The 18,099-nt window shown below is 39.4% G+C and overlaps 1 protein-coding gene across 13 annotated transcripts in view; it reads right to left on the bottom strand.

Annotated features, from left to right (window-relative positions):
* The window catches only part of TAB3 (TGF-beta activated kinase 1 (MAP3K7) binding protein 3), an 89,131-nt gene that overhangs the window by 20,560 nt on the left and 50,472 nt on the right, over positions 1–18,099 (bottom strand). For 12 of the 13 annotated variants that reach the window (XM_077888842.1, XM_077888840.1, XM_077888831.1 and 9 more), the window contains 3 exons: positions 9,209–9,400; positions 2,851–4,312; positions 1,826–1,986 (listed from right to left, as the gene is read on the bottom strand). In XM_077888842.1, the coding sequence (XP_077744968.1) occupies positions 1,826–1,986; positions 2,851–4,312; positions 9,209–9,310 (1,725 nt within the window). In that variant the 5' untranslated portion in view covers positions 9,311–9,400. The remainder of the gene's footprint in view (positions 1–1,825; positions 1,987–2,850; positions 4,313–9,208; positions 9,401–18,099) is intronic. The other variant, XM_077888841.1, reaches the window with a different exon arrangement.

Raw genomic sequence — 18,099 nt, 5'->3', positions numbered from 1 at the left:
AAAACCCTCCCTTCTTACTTCTAATATAGGCTATACTTAGGAATTTAGTCAATATTAGAAAAAAATTTCATTAAATTATTATATGTCTGTTTATCAATAATTTCCTTTAGAAAAATTCCACTGGTTCCCCACTATCAGCAGAGTAAAGTTCAAATACTTCACCCTTAAGGTCTAAGCTCCAATTGACAGATGCACATTAACCTGTTAAGACACCAGAAATCTCAGCTGAAATGTGAAACCTGTATTTGCTGCCTCCTGAGAGTCTGTCTCCATCCTAACTTCATGCCTTTGTTCCCTCAATGTTCTTTCCCCTTTGCCCTTCTAAAATGTCTTCCCCTTTCCCCTCTGCCTATACAGCAACACTATACTGTTTAGAGCAGTGGGTCTTCACATTCTTCCCCTTCACTCTGTCAACCTGATGAAAATCAGATGAAAACTATAGATCTGGGGCAGCCCCGGTGGCGCAGTGGTTTAGTGCCGCCTGCAGCCTGGGGTGTGATCCTGGAGACCCGGGATCGAGTCCCACGTCGGGCTCCCTGCATGGAGCCTGCTTCTCTCTCTGGCTGTGTCTCTGCCTCTCTTTCGCTCTCTCTGAATAAATAAATAAGTAAGTCTTTAAAAAAAAAAAAAAAACTATAGATCTGCTTCCATATAAAAACACATGAAACTGCACATAATTTCAGGAGTTCACAGATTTCCTTTGAAGCCACAACCCTCCTTTAAGAAATTATCTATGAAGGCAGAGCTGCAGACAGGCTGCCTTAAAGGGGCCTGACATACATGGTCACTTCTCTAAATCTATAAACGCTGAGAAATCACCCTCAGTTTAGAGAGGTCAGGAAAATAAGGAATAGCTCCATGGACAAAGTAAAGATTAAGGTGAAGCCCTGAAGAATACACAGGACTTACCCATGTAGAGCTGCAGAAGGGCATCCCAGCAGAAGTGCACTGAGTACATACAAAGACTAGCTGACGTATGAGTTCTCTCATTACTCATGAGCATTAATAGCACTTAGCACCCTGAATTATAATTCTCTGTTGATAAGTCTATTTCTCTCACTAGCAGGTATGCACTAAGTACCTAGCACAGGACCACATTCATAAACTAAACAATGCCTGTTGCACCAATGAATGTTGAAAGGTGAAGCGATAGGTCAGATCACAGGAAGCTTGTACTGTCACAAGGTTTTAGGAGAATGGTCTCAAAACATTCTGAATTGTTAAACTTTTTTAGCACGCATTAGTAGTACTTAACGTTTTAAGAATATATCATCCACATCTTTTCATTAGGGCAGTTTCTATAAGGACCACTATCAATACTGTTACCTTAGTTTCTACAATTATTTATACTTAACAAAATTGCTGTGCCTTAAAATACTTTATAGTGCACACTTTCCCAGATTCAAATGAGTTAGAACAAGATCAATATGAATCAATATACTTAAGAAAATAACTTTTAAATCTTTGGAATTTATATGTGTATTATATGCTTAAAAGAAAAAACATGAGAGAAAATTATAAAAGATGTTTGGGCAGGGTGCACTTTTCTATTCTCACAGAAAGCAATTCATAGTAAATGAGATGCCATAACTTCATTATAACTACCAGTTATTTGAAAATATTGGTAAACCTATGGAATTCGTACATGTGAGAAGAAATAGAAGCATCGAATTATTCTTATGAGAACTACTGAAGATCAAAGTCTCTCATCCATTGTTTAAAAAACGAAATCACCCTGCCAGAAACAGAACCTAAAAGGAAAACACATGACCTGGACAGCCATCATCTCCACCCTCCTGTCCACACAGGCCAACAGAGGACTTACCGTGGGGATTGCAGTGGTGCAGCTGACCCTTCTGAGCCTTCTCTGCATCAGGTCATGCTCCATACCGTTAACTTCAGCCTTCAACCGCTCTAGCTCCTCTTTCTCAAGTTTCAACTGCTTTGCTAACCTCTCCATCCTTGCTCGCTGATGTAACAGCAAGGCTATAGTGTTACAGACAAAGTCATTGCAGAAGGTAACAGTGAAGTGACTGGGAAATTTCTATATGCATTGCTAATGCACAAAATACTCAAAAGAAACCCTGTCCTCCAATTTGAGTTGGCATTTACTCTTGTGTCTTGCTAAGGCTGTTTTTAATTTGGCTCTTGTAACTGCTGCCAAAATAATACCATCTGTACATCCTTCATTTCCCCTAAGATGGTCTTTTTAACTATACCTGCGTGGGTTTTAAACAGGCTCAATACTAGGCATACCAAATTACAATCATAATTACTATTCTTCTTATATACTGAAAGAATATTAAAATCTCAAATACTTTGAAATCTGAATAGACTTTTAAAAAATTCTGTCCTCCTTTTAGTTAGGTCCATCATTAACTAATCCAACATTAGTCTTAATCACCAATCCCACTTATAACTATATACCACTTATAAATATTACACCCTCCAGGCCAATCTCTTTAGAAAAGATTCCAATTCTTTAACCTTGATGAACTTCGGCCTACCCTCTGTGAATGAATGTCCTTTTCCCACTCTGTAGTTTTTTTTTTTTTTTTTACAATATCAATTTCACCTATGTTTTTATCCTAATCAATGTTCCCCCTAATGAATGACCCCTATTAGGGTCACTATTATCCTGCCTATATTTTCATATTTTAAAACAAAGCCTATGGAGAACTCTGAAGCACTAACCTTATTTTCCTAACCCTATCCTTGATAGCAATGCTACTTGCCCAATATTTAATAAATACTAATCATTTAACTAAACCAAGCAGCTAATATAAATTTATTTTAAACAGACTGCCACCTCACCACAAAGATTAAATTTCATAAAAAGGCTAAAATTACCTTGCGTATAGGCATAGTCATCTGATCCAGAACTAGAACTCCTCTGGTATTTATGGCTTCCCTTTTCTCCCCCAGAGCCTGGTACCACTGAAATAGGCTGAATAGGTTCTGGGGCTGCAGAACGTTCTTCTTGGTCCACTAAATTTAAAAGATTTTCAGTCGTTGCTCGACCTACAGTGATTTTAAAAACGGTAGTTGGGTTTGGTATCACTCGAGGAGATGGTGATGGAGCACATGAAGGTCCAGTTGGCTGTGTATATGTAATATACACAGGATTAACACTAAATGGAGGTTTTGGTTGACTGGATATTCCTCTTGAAGGAGAACTTGAAGGTGGTGTGGTGGCTGTGTACAGTGAGTGCTGATTTCGTGGAGACGGCTGATTACTGATAGGTGAAGGACTCCTATTAATTGCTGTCCCAGGTCTTTGAGAGGGTTCAACTGTAATTTCTATCTTCTTCATGGATCCTTTGGGTAAGCTAGATGTTGTATATGGGAGATAGGCTACTGAATGGCTTCCCTGTTTCTGATAGCTAGGAGGTCCTTGTTGATATGGATGGGGTGGAGTAGTTGAAGGACTGGGTGGCATAAAGACGTGGGAACTTGGGTGGCCCAACTGGGAAGGTTGCACTTGATGCTGTGGAGAGCTGAAGGGTGAAGGACACTGAGAAGGGGGTGGTGAATGGTAAGCAGGTTGAGGAATCTGCTGCTGTTTAGGAGAATACTGAGAAGGTTGATAGTTCTGTTGATGTGGATAAACAGGTAAAGGACGTTGGCTATAATGAGGCACTGGGCCCTGTGGTGAGGACTGCCAAGGTGTACTCTGAGGAGTTTGTCTTCCTGATGAACTCTGAGATGTCTGTCTAATATAAATAGAACCAGGAGACCCATAGAGATTGCTTGGAATTTGTGGAAGAATTTGTAAAGCTCTTGGTACAGTCTGTCCAGAAGGGAGGTTTTGGGATACTGTAACAGTAATCGGATTTGTACTATACCGAGGTATGTGCATGTATGAAGGAGGTGGTGGCGGCGGCGGTGAAGGCCCTTGCATAGCAGATGGAGTCATTCCTGTTTGCAGGGAAGATGGTTGTTGAGGTGGCTGTGAAGGAGGAGTAGCTGCACTTCTATTCTGTTCATTCATAAAAAATGGATTGTAGTTCGGAGTAGCAGCCACAACAGCTGGAGCTGAGTGTGGTTCCTGAACTAAACATATCAGCTGTTTACTTGCTGCATGCTGTGGATCAATATGTCCATCACTTGAGCTATGTACCAGTGTTCGACCACCATTAAGTTGTGCTCCATCTCCTGGGTGGTAGCTACTAGGAGAATGGATACCCAGATTAATATGCAAAAGGCGATTTCTGTTCATCCTGTTGTCATCTGGACTATGGTATTCCATATATAAGTATTTGCTACTCTCCTGGGAAAGGGCTCGGCAACAGGCTTCAAGATTGTTGTTGTTCTAGGGGAGAAAAATGGTAAAAGCAACATTGACAAGATGAACAAATCCTAATAGTAGGTCAGGTGTTGCAGGTTACACAAATACGACTGTCAAAAGTAGAGGATGGTATTTTAAGCACGAACAGCTTCATAGTCATCTACCCTGATAAGGAGATCCCCAACAATTCATACTGTTTCACAGACATTTAGTTCCTATGACTAGTACTACCACTACTGCTACAGAAATGGAAAGAACCCATTAACAAACACTGTGACTCAACTCCAAGTTTTCTCAGTCCAAATCCAGGATTCATTTTAGGTCTGCTGAATGTCAACAAATTAAAATGTTGAGCCAATCTTGGATTCACCACAACTGCTCCAACATACAAGTTAAGGCAATATTCATTATTAATATTTAAATTGAAAAACATGAAAATAACCATGCTTTAATTTTCAAAAGGTACTGAAACCACAAAAGGAGAAAAATTTTAATTCCTAGAGTCAAAACAATAAAAATTCTAAAGCAGCCCTTTCTTTTAACCAAATTTATCCCTATATAACTTCAGCTATCATTAAGAGAGATTAAGCTAAACAAAGAAATCAGTAAAAACAAGTATACTTTTTGAACAATGGTTCCACAACTTTGGTAAAGTTAAGGTTATTTAACAGAAAAACAGGTCTTGACTGCCTTAATGAAATTCATTCACACTCTCACAGTCAAAATTTTTTTTTACCCACTGAAAGGTAATTTGGTCAACGTAGGATTTAAATTTTTTGAGTTTACACACAAAGATGGTAACACCAAAGTGACATTTTAGACACTCCAACAATAATCAAATAAAGGAGGTTCTTTTTAAATTTGAAAATATTTTAAGATAGTTTTCCATTAAAATACAAAATCCTGAAGTACCTTATTAACCTAAAGCACTATTATTCACTGCCTTTGAAATAATAAAATTTCTCACCCAGCAACTGCACTGCTGGGGATTTACCCCAAAGATACAGATGCAGTGAAACACCAGGACACCTGCACCCCGATGTTTATAGCAGCAATGTCCACAATAGCCAAAATGTGGAAGGAGCCTCGGTGTCCATTGAAAGATGAATGGATAAAGAAGATATGGTCTATATATACAATGGAATATTCCTCAGCCATTAGAAACGACAAATACCCACCATTTGCTTCGACGTGGATGGAACTGGAGGGTATTATGCTGAGTAAAGTAAGTCCATCAGAGAAGGACAAACATTATATGGTCTCATTCATTTGGGGAATATAAAAAATAGTGAAAGGGAATAAAGGGGAAAGGAGAAAAAATGAGTAGGAAATATCAGAAAAGGAGACAGAACATAAGAGACTCCTAACTCTGGGAAACGAACTAGGGGTGGTAGAAAGGGAGGTGGGAGGGGGGGTGGGGGTGACTGGGTGACAGGCACTGAGGGGGGGCACTTGATGGGATGAGCACTGGGTGTTATTCTATATGCTGGCAAATTGAACACCAATAAAAAATAAATCTATAAAAAAATAAAAATAAATTTCTCAATTACTGTGACTTTCTCTGTAGTTCATAAATACACAGATATGCACATACATACCTACTACTACATACTGATTTTAGGAAAAAGCACATTTTATATAAAAATGAAACACTTTCACTTCTGCTAAGAGACAAATAAGGTGAAACCTAAAAGAGAACATAAACTGCTGTAATTTTAGAGCAGGAATAACTTTTAGGGTTCATCTATTTGAACTCAAACTCATCTACAGATGAAGAAAGAGGTGCCCGCAGAGTTACATGGCTTGACAATAAGCATTTAACTAGTTAACAGGAGAGCCAATTCTAGATTCTCGGTCTCCCAACTCTCACTGCTGTTTCAACTATAACACAGTAATTTCAAGGGAGAGGACGTTAGGCCAAGAGTAAATTACTATACGAAAGCTTTAGGAAGTAAACAAAGATTCAGTTAGGCAAATCTTTGCAAAATGAATTCCCAGAAACTTAAAGAATTGGCTTTATCAAAATTGCATACATAACTTGTATTCTCTTTCCTTATATAAAGCTTTGACACTAAAATTCTGAGCCATGGAGACAAGTATTTGTTGAAATTTAAGAAGAAAATTATTAGAACTCAAAGTTTGGCCTTTTTAAAAATCCTGCTTCAAAATCATTCTGATCGGGGGATCCCTGGGTGGCACAGCGGTTTAGCGCCTGCCTTCGGGGCAGGGCATGATCCTGGAGTCCTGGGATCGAGTCCCACATCGGGCTCTCTGCATGGAGCCTGCTCCCTCTGCCTGTGTCTCTGCCTCTCTCTCATGAATAGATAAATAAAATCTTAAAAAAAAAATCATTCTGATCAAGGAAGAGAAGCTAGATATTAAGCAAATTTGGATCCAAAGGATTCAAACTGATCACCAACTAGAAAATGTCACTGACAGATATCTGAAAGAAAAGAACTGAAAAATGAAAATAAAGTATCTCTGGAATTAGACTAAAAGGAGAACAAAAATTAGCCAGTTTTACATGAAACCTAAAGCACTCATGGAAACTTCACTTTTTGACATTTGTATTAACACTGCTGAAATTTCATGTTTTCTACAGTGCATTAGATAGCCTAAATAGTATTCTCACAAGAGGACCCAAATTCACAATGTTACAAAGTTGACTGGTAAGCCTATTCAAATGCATGTCTACAGTGATAAGGTAAGTAAATTTTCCTTTGAAGAAAAAATTTAAACCAGTAATATAAGATATTTAAGTATTATCTTTATGAAAGCATTTTTATTTTTTAAAAAGATTTTATTTATTTATTCATGAGAGACAGAGAGGGAGAGAGGCAGAGACACAGGCAGAGGGAGAAGCAGGCTCCATGCAAGGAGCCAGACATGGGACTCGATCCCGGGACTCCAGGATCACACCCTGGGCTGAAGGTGGTGCTAAACCGCTGAGCCACCAGGGCTGCCCTTTATGAAAGCATTTTTAAAAGAGTATCACCAAAATAAATTCTAGTATCATCTTTAGCGTACACAAAGGCTTCAAAAGAAAAAAAATGCAGAATTTATCAAACAGTAAATATGAATGAAGAAATAAAAATTTAGTTGGATAAAGAGGTCAGAATTTTTTTTTAAGTAGGCTCCACACCCAATGTGGGGCTTGAACTCATGACCCTGAGATCAAAAATTGTTCTGCTGACTGAGCCAGCCAGGTACCCCAAGAGGTCAGATTAAAAAAAAAAAAAAAAAAAATATATATATATATATATATATATATACATATATATATATATATATTATATACACATACATATACATAGACACATACTCTTGAAAAGACTGAGTAAGAAAAGCATTATGGTCTAGACCTAGTAGAAGGGCCAGGAAGCACCTTTTACCACAATTGTTCTGTGAGTCTCTATTTGCAATTAACCTCAACTGTATATAGGCTTAGGTGATAACCTGAGCTACTGACACTGCAGTAAGGTAGAGTTTGCATATTATGCAGTATGGTATAATCTGAACTGTGTGAGGAAGTCCAGTGGACAAAAATACTGTACCCAAAAGTGAACCAAACAGGAAAATGCTATAACCCAAAACATGAGATCCTGCGGAGGATGATGCAAAATTCAACGAAAGGAACATTAGGGGATCCCTGGGTGGCGCAGCGGTTTGGCGCCTGCCTTTGGCCCAGGGCGCGATCCTGGAGACCCGGGATCAAATCCCACATCAGGCTCCCGGTGCATGGAGCCTGCTTCTCCCTCTGCCTATGTCTCTGCCTCTCTCTCTCTCTGTGTGTGACTATCATAAATAAATAAAAATTAAAAAAAAAAAAGGAACATTAGGCCGGTTTCTCTGTTGTCCCTTGAATGGGAAAAAACACATTATACTGAATGTTAAAGATTTATTTCACTACAAGACAACAAAACCAAAGGAATATGATTAAACTAGAGAAAGTGGCCTTACACTTAAAATTACAGATTAGTAAGCATTTATCAACTAGAAAACCAGTAAGAAACAAACTGGACTCTCTAGACTTTAAAAAATTGGCTCATAAGTATATAGCCTACAAACTTATAATGATAATTTTGAGATTCAAAATTCAAATCTAGAGCAGCTCTGGTGGCTCAGCGGTTTAGCGCCGCCTTCAGCCCATGGCGTGATCCTGGAGACCCGGGATCGAGTCCCACGTCAGGCTCCCTGCATGGATCTTGCTTCTCCCTCTGACTGTGTTTCTGCCTCCCCTCCCCCCACCCCATGTGTCTCTCATGAATAAAATAAATAAAATCTTTAAAAAAAAATTTCAAATCTAGGGTGGCCTGGGTGGCTCAGAGGTTTAGCGCTGCCTTCAGCCCAGGGCATGATCCCGGAGACCTGGGATCGAGTCCTATGTCGGGCTCCCTACATGAAGCCTGCTTCTCCCTCTGCCTGTGTCTTTACCTCTCTCTCGGTTTCTCATGAATAAATAAATAAAATCTTTAAAAAAAAAAAATTCAAATCTAAGGATTTGGGACTGATCACACAACTCCAAATATGTAAAAACTAAAATGTAAACAAAACCAGTTTTTTTCTTTTGCTACATGCCTTTACTTTTTTCTTTAAATCACTGGTTCTCAATGGGGTAGATTTACCTCCCATAAGATATCTAACAAAGTGTGGAGACAGTTTTGGTTGTCACAACTGCAAGAGTGCTATTGGCATCTAGTGGTAGAGATCAGGAATGCTGCTAAACAGTCTACAAAGTACAAGGCAGGGCCCCACAACATAGATAACCCAGCCCAAGGCTGAGAAATCCTGCTCTAGATATCTCCCACTGCCCTCCACAAAGACAAGGAAACTTAACTGACTTCTAGTCACTACAAAGCAAAGCCAGATCTAAGAAGGAAAACCGTAGCTTAATATCACTATCATTGCTGGGTAATCTACCTGTAACATGCATTGAGACACAACACCCTCTGGAATCTCCGGGAAACGTTGTCGGAGGTCATGGAGAACCTGCATATCAAGCTGCGGACTGCTTTGCGCCATGCCAGAACAAATGGTGGTCAAGTATCTGTTAGGAAATCGATGCTAACCAGCCTTCCAATAGTAGTGATCTTCTAACACCACATTCATTTTCTATTAAAAGAAATCAAAGTTAATCATTGTGTTGTACACCTAAAACTCATGTAACATTGTATGACAATACTTCAATAAAGTATAGGTTAATTACATATTTCACTTTATTCAAATACAAATGATCACTATGTTAAAATGGAGAAACCTAAAATAAGTATACTTAATTCCAAAGTTGTAAAATTGACAAATTCAACTTAGCCAGACTTTTCTGATGTAATATAGACAATCGCTGGTTTAGAAACAAGCCAAAAAATTCCTAAAACCTCAATTTCATTTTAATGCTTAAAAAAAATAAAGCAGCAGCTAGATTAGAACTACAGAATATTACTATTTGGCAACTGTATTTTGCTAGCCTTGAGAAATGCTACTTAAGTATAATCATTCATGTTCTCCCAAGGGCTATCATATCATTCTAAAGCAGAGTAATCATTTTGATGTCTGAAAAACAACAACAACAACAAGGACTTAATGATCACACCACAAAGCATTACTTGTCCTTTCGGTCTTACATTCTACTTGGACTTTGAGGCCAAAACGTTTGAATTTGAAGTACGAGTAAAGGAAACCCAATGTCTGAAGGAAGTAACTAGCAAATAAAAATGGAAATGTAGAATCCTTTGTTTTTAAGGATGATGCATTGCTGGAGGTGAGGTGAGTGGGGGATGGGCTAAATGAGTAACAGGCATTTTGCTGAGTGAACTTGTGATGAGTACTGGGTGTTGTAAGTAAGTGATGGATCACTAGATTTTACTCCTGAAACCAAGAGTACACAATATGTTAACTGACTTGAATTTAAATAAAATCTTAGAAGAAAAATAAATTAACTAATTAAAAAAATGATGCTCGTGGTCCATCATCAGCCAGACCTAAATAGCTAGGCTTTCATGTATTTCTGATGCCACTGGCAGAGGTGCTAAGATAGCAGGATTTGAGGTTATGGTTTGAGTAGAGAACATTAACATCCAATCTCACTGGCACTACTCAAGTTAACCACGCCTATATAAATAAGGCAACTAGTGAAATAATGATGAAATCATAAATTAACTGGCAGCATCAAGGATCAATAAATTGATAAACATTTTAACACATACGACCTTTGAAAGACACGGGGGTTTGGGGCACCAACCCCAGTGTAGTCGAAAATCCATATTTAACTTTTGACTCCCCCAAAACTTAACTACTAACAGCCTACTGTTGACCTTACCAATAACATAAACAGTAGATCAATATGTATTTTGTCATGTTAAATGATTATATACTGTGCTCTTACAATAGAGTAAACTAGAGAAAAAATATTAAGAAAATCGTAAGAAAGAAAAAACACATTTAGGGCACTGTATTTATTTTTAAAAATCTGCATATAAGTAGACCCATACAGTTCCAACCTATGTTGTTCAAGGGTTCAACTGCATATATTTCCCATTTTTTAATTTTTAAAAAAGATTTTATTTTAAAAAAAAGATTTTATTTATTTATTCATGAGAGACAGAGAGGAAGGCAGAGGAAGGGCAGGCTCCCCAAGGGAGTAGGGAGTAGGGAGCCCGAGGCAGGACTCCATCCCAGGACCCCAGGATCACAACCTGGGCCAAAGGTCGACACTCAACCACTGAATCAATCACCCAGGTGCCTCCATAATCAGTATTTTAAAAATAAAAAGTGTTTGGATGGGTACAAGAAGGCAGGAGAGGAAGACCCTAAACTCCTCTCCTGCCAGGGACTCACCACATTTATGCCTACGTATAAATCACTTCCTCCTGAAGAACAGAGGGTTGACAGAACACCTTGTGCACAGTACAAGGCTAGAGGGACCTCAATCAGTACGGCAAGAGAAAGAGAAGCCCAGTAGTAAGGGCAACGCCACGTTGACACCACAAACTCCAATAGTGGAAGGTATCACTCACAGACGCGTGTACAGATTCACCTGCCCGGGGCAAAGAAAATAAACTGCAGTTTAAAGGGTAACTAGACGATGAGTGAAGGAAAACCATTTATTAACCCCAGAACATCCGCCAAACAGTGGAGTCAGAGGTGCTGGTGAGTGCCAATGTTTACCTTCCCTCTCCCACCTTGAAAGTTCACACAGAACAAGGACCAGGTGTTCTAGACACCCCGCCACTTCAGCTAGTCCTGGGCCCCAAGCACGCACCAGCTCCAGTCTTCCAAGCAGGGAAGCCCCAGTGGGGGCACACACCAGGCCTATCGCTCCACACACACTATGGCTCCAGTAATCTCACCAAGGGGGCACAGTGCAAACCACCCTGAGACACCTCCATCCGCACCAGGTTCTGCTCCCGGGACCCAGAGCCCACACCCATTACAACTCGAGCCAGCCAGCTACCCAAACCCAAGAGGAACACAGTCCACACGGGCAATGTGCCTATGTAAGGCCACTCCTCTAAGACTGGGAGAGGTAGTTCTTTCACCTAATTCATAGAAACAAACACAAAATCAAATTTAAAAAGGGGGCAGAGGAATAGACAAAGACAAAATTTCAAGAAAATAACTAAACCAAAATGAGATAAGCCATCAACCTGACAAAGATTTCAAAGTAACGATCATAAAGTTGCTCACCAGACTTGAGAGTGAATGAACTAAGAATAAGAACTTCAACAAAAGGAAACTATTTTTTTTAATCTGAGGTAATAGCTAAAATAAAAAATACACCAGAGGTAATTAACAGGAAATTAGAGGATGCAGAAGAACAGATGAGCAATCCAGAAAACAGGGTGACAAAAAACATTTAAGCTGAACACCAAAAAGAAATTTTTAAAAATGAAGATTGTTAAGGGGCCTGTGACAACACCAAGCAAGTCAACATTCACATCATGCAGCTGTTAGAAGGAGCTAAGAGAGAAAGGGGCAGAAAACTCATATGAAGAAATAATAGCTGAAAACTTCCCTAATCTAGGGAAGAAAAGAGACATCCAGATCCAGGAAACAGAGAACCCCAGATAAGATGAACCAAAAAAGGCCCATACCAAAACAAGTAATAATTAAAATGTCAAAGATTAAAGATGAGAAAATCTTACAAGCAGCAAGAGGAAACCAAACAGTTATGTACAACAACAACAAAAAAACCCATGAGGGTATTACCTGATTTTTCAGCAGAAACTTTGCAGGCCAAGAGAGAGTGGTAAGACATATTCAAAGTGCTGAAAGGAAAAAACTTAGAACCAAGAATACTCTGCACTACAAGGTTATCACTCAAAATCAAAGGAGACAGTTTCCCAGACAAACAAGTTAAAGGAGTTCATCATCGCTGAACCAGTCTTACAAGAAATGCTAAAGGGACTTCTTTAAGTGGAAAAGAAAAAGCCATGACAAAAGGTAAGAAAACTATGACAGGAAAAAAACTTCAAGGGTAAGGGCAAACACACAGTACATCAATCATTTACACTGCTATAAGAAGGTAAAAAGGCAACAGTAAGGGGGTTGGAAAAAGGCAACAGTAGTAATAATCATTTGTACCTAAAAAATTAAGGGATTCACAAAATAAAAATATGTAAAACATATAAAAGATGGATGGGGAAAGTAAAAATCCAGTCCTTTGTTGTTGTTTTTTTAAAGATTTTATTTATTTATTCACGAGACACAGAAAGAGAGGCAGAGACACAGGCAGAGGGAGAAGCAGGCTCCATGCAGGGAGTCCAATGTGGGACTCGATCCCGGGTCTCCAGGATCACACTCTGGGCTGAAGGCGGCGCTAAACTGCTGAACCACCCAGGCATCCCAAAATCCAGTCTTTGAAAGTGTGTTAGAACTTAAGCAACCATCAACTTAATACAGACTGCTATATACTTAGAATGTTATATATGAACCTCATGGTGACTGCAACACAAAAACCTGTAATAGACCACAAAAAAATAAAAAGGAATTCAAGCATAAAACTAAATGTCCCCGGGATCCCTGGGTGGCGCAGCGGTTTGGCGCCTGCCTTTGGCCCAGGGCGCGATCCTGGAGACCCGGGATCGAATCCCACATCGGGCTCCCGGTGCATGGAGCCTGCTTCTCCTTCTGCCTATGTCTCTGCCTCTCTCTCTCTCTGTGTGTGACTATCATAAATAAATAAAAATTAAAAAAAAAAAAAAACAAAACTAAATGTCCCCAATCATGGGGAAAAGAAGAGAACAAAGAAAGATCCCTAACTCCAAAAGCTATCAGAAAAAATTAACAAAATTACAAAAGGTACATACCTATTAATAATTAAATGTGAATGGTCTAAACATTATGATCAAAAGCCACAGGGTGACCGAATGCATTAAAAAAAAAAAGACACATCTACATGCTGCCTACAAGAGACTTAACTTCAGACAAAAAGACAGACTGAAAGTGAGAGATGGAAAACTATTCCATGCAAATGAAATAAAAACAAAAAAGGCTGGGTAGCAATACTTCTATCAGACAAAACATACTCTAAAAGACTGCAACAAAAGACAAAGAAGGGCATTACATAATGATAAAGGGATCAATCCAACAAGAGAATAAATATTACAATTGTAAACACACACCCAACATTAGGGCATCTAAATACATAAAACAAATGTTAATAAACAAAAGGGGAGGGCAGCCCAGGCGGCTCAGTGGTTTAGCACTGCCTGCAGCCCAGGGTGTGATCCTGGAGACCCGGGATCGAGTCCTATGTCAGGCTCCCTGCACGGAGCCTGCTTCTCCCTCTGCCTGTGTCTTTGCCTCTGTGTCTCTCATGAATAAATAAAATCTTTTTAAAAAGTGGGGGAGAAACAGAGTAATACAATCATTATAAGACACTTTAACATTCCACTTATATCAATGGATAGATCAATGACACAGAAAATCAATCAAGATACACTGGCTTTGAATGGCACATTAGACCAAAGAACCAAATATATACAGAACATTCTATCCCAAAACAGAAGAATACATAATTCATTTCAAGTGGACATGCAACATTCTCCAAGATAAACCACATGTTATGTCATAAATCAAGTCGCAATAAATTTAAGAAGATTGAAATCATATCAAACATGTTTTCTAATGACAATGATATGGAACTAGACATCAGTAACCACAGCAACAACAAAAACTGGAAAAACACAACCATGCAGAAACTAAAAAAATGTGCTACTAACCAACCAATATGTCAACAAGGACAGGAAAGAGGAAATTTAAAAATACCTGGAGACTAATAAAAATGAAAACACAACAGTTCAAAATCTTTGCAGCACAGAAGAAGCGCTTTTTTTTTTTTAATGATTTTACTTATTTATGGGGGGGGGGGGGGCGGGCAGAGAGACACACAGGCAGAGGGAGAAGCAGGCTACTCGCAGGGAAACTGATGGGGGGACTCGATCCCCGGACCAGGATCATGCCCTGAGCTGAAGGCAGACACTCAACCACTGAGCCACCCAGGTGTCCCAGCAGAAGTGTTTTTTTTTTTTAATTTTTTAAATTTTTTTTTAATTTATTTATGATAGTCACAGAGAGAGAGAGAGAGAGAGAGAGAGAGGCAGAGACACAGGCAGAGGGAGAAGCAGGCTCCATGCACTGGGAGCCCGACGTGGGATTCGATCCCGGGTCTCCGGGATCGCGCCCTGGGCCAAAGGCAGGCGCCAAACCGCTGCGCCACCCAGGGATCCCCAGAAGTGTTCTAAGAGGGAAGTTTATAGGGATACAGGCCGATCTCAAAAAAAAAAAAAAAAAAAAAAAAAAGAAAAGGAAAGATCTCTACACTCAAAAGAACTAGAAAAAGCAAGGACAAACAAAGCCCAGAGTTACTAGAAGAAAGAAAAAAAGTAAGAATCAGAATGAAAATAAATGAAATAGAGGCTGAAAAGATCAGTGAACCAGGAACTGGTCCTTTGAAAATATTAAAAACAAAACAAAACAAAACAAAACAAAAAACCTGACAGACTTTTAGCCAGACTCATCATGAAAAAAAGAAGACTCAAATAAATAAAATCAGAAATGAAAGAGGAGAGGAGTGCCCAGATGGCTCAGTCAGTTAAACATCCAAATCTTGATTTCGGCTTAGATCATGATCTCATGGGCAGCCCTGGTGGCTCAGCGGTTTAGCGCCGCCTTCAGCCCAGGGCCTGATCCTGGAGACCCTGGATCGAGTCCCACGTCAGGCTCCCTGCATGGAGCCTGCTTCTCCCTCTGCCTGTGTCTCTGCCCCCCACCTCTCTCTCTCCTCTCTGTGTATTCTCATGAATAAATAAATAAAATCTTTAAAAAAAAATCATGATCTCATGGTTATGGGATAGAGCTGACACTGGAAATGGAGCCTACTTAAGATTCTCTCTCCCTCTCCCTCTGCCCCTCCACGCCACTTCCCTGCGTGCTCTAGAAGGGAAGAAAAGGGAAGGAAGAAAGGGAAGGATGGGAAGGAAGGAAGGAAAAAAAAGAAAAGAAAGAAAGAAAGGCAGCCCAGGTGGCTCAGTGGTTTAGCGCTGCCTTCAGCCCGGGGTATGATCCTGGAGACCCGGGATCAAGTTCCACGTCGGGCTCCCTGCATGGAGCCTGCTTCTTCCTCTGCCTGTGTCTCCGCGCCTCTCTCTCTCTCTCTCTCTGTGTGTGTGTGTGTCTCTCTTGAATAAATAAAATCTTAAAAAAAAAAAAAAAAAAGAAATGAAAGAGGCAAAATAACAACTGATGTCACAAAAATACAAAGGAGGGATCCCTAGGTGGCGCAGCGGTTTAGCGCCTGCCTTTGGCCCAGGGCGTGATCCTGGAGACCCGGGATCGAATCCCACGTCGGGCTCCCGGTGCATGGAGCCTGCTTCTCCCTCTGCCTGTGTCTCTGCCTCTCTCTCTCTCTCTGTGTGACTATCATAAATAAATAAAAATTAAAAAAAATACAAAGGATTATAAGAGACTTCTACCATAAATTCTATGCCGAAACACTGGACATCATAGAAGAGATGTGGCTAAATTCCTAGAAATATACAATCTCCCAAGACTGGATCAGAAAGAATATGACACTGGAACAGAGTGATTAGTTCTAGTAACAAAACTGAATCAATAATCAAAAAACAAAAGTCCAGGACCAGATGGCTACACAGGTAAATTCTACCAAATTACTTAACCTTTTCAAAGTATTCAAAAAAAAAAAAAAATAGAAGGAAAGTTGCCACATTCTATGAGACAAGTATTACCCTGATATCAAAACTAGATGAAGACACTACAATAAAAGGAAATTACAAAGGTGCCTGGGCTGCCTCAGTTAAGCATCATCTGACTCTTGGTTTCAGATCAGCTCATGATCTCAAGTTGGTGATATCAAGCCCCACATCAGGCTCCACACGGAAGTCTCTTTAAGATTCTCTCCTCTTCCTCTACCCCTCCCACCTCAGCTCACACACTCTCTCTTAAAAAAATAATGATCTTTAAAAATTACAGAGTAATATCCCTGAATACAGATTCAAAAATCCTCAACAAAATATGAGCTAAATGGTGTACACTGAAAGTCATTCACCACAATCAAGTGGGGTTTATTCCAAGACTGTGAGGATGGTTCAATATCCAAGAATCAATGAATGTGATATTCCACATTAACAAAAGAAAGGATAAAAAGTATATGATCATCTCAATAAATGGAGAAAAAAGATCTGACAAAATTGAACATGCATTCATGATAAAAACTCTCAACAAAGTGGGTTCAGCGGGAGGGTAACGTAATATAGGCTACAGATGAAAATCCCACAGCTAACAGTACACTCAACAGAGAACAAGTGAGAGTTTTTCCTCTAAAATCAGGAACAAGACAAGGATGTCCACTCTCATCTGTTTTATTCAACGTACTACTGGAAGTCCTAGTCACAGCAATCAAACAATAGAAATAAAAGGCATCAAAAGTGGTGAGGAAGAAATAGAACTTTCAGTATTCACAAATGACATGACTCTATATAGAAAAAAACCCAAAGATGCCACCAAAAGCCTATTAGAACCAATAAATAAATTCAGTAAAGTTACATAATACAAAATACACAAAAATCCGTTGTATTTCTATACACTAATAACAAAGGAGAAAGAAAAAGTGAGATAATCCCATTTACAAGTGCATCAAAACAAAATAAGATACGTAGAAATAAACTTAACCAAGATGAAAGGCCTGTACTTGGAAAACTATAAGACACTAATGAAAGAAACTGAAGATGACACAAATGGAAAGATACATCAGGTTCATGGAATGGTATAATTATCATTAAAATGTCATACCACCCAAAACGATCTACAGACTCAATGCAATCCCTATCAAAATACCCACAGCATTTTCAGAGCTAGAACAAATAATCCTGGGATGCCTGGGTGGCTCAGCAGTTGAGCGTCTGCCTTCAGCTTAGGGTGTGATCCTGGGGTCCTGGGATCAAGTCCCACATTGGGCTCCCTGCATAAAGCCTGCTTCTCCCTCTGCCTGTGTCTCTGCCTCTCTTTCTCTGTGTCTCTCATGAATAAATAAATTAACAAAATACTGCCAAAATTTGTATGGAACCACAAAAGATCCCAAATAGCCAAAGCACACTTGAGAAAGAACAAAACTCAAAGTATCATGATCCCAGATTTCAAGCTATACTAAAAAGGTATAGTAATCAAAACAGTATGGTACTGGTACAAAAATAGACACATAGCTCAATAAAACAGAACATACAGCCCAGAAAGAAACCCAGGCTCACAAGGTCAATTAATCTACAATAAAGGAAGCAAACATATACAATGGGGAA

Source organism: Canis aureus, chromosome X (assembly GCF_053574225.1).
Source record: "Canis aureus isolate CA01 chromosome X, VMU_Caureus_v.1.0, whole genome shotgun sequence".
NCBI lineage: Eukaryota > Metazoa > Chordata > Mammalia > Carnivora > Canidae > Canis > Canis aureus.
Note: the sequence above shows the minus strand (reverse complement) of the source record. Positions and strands in the feature narration are given on the sequence as shown.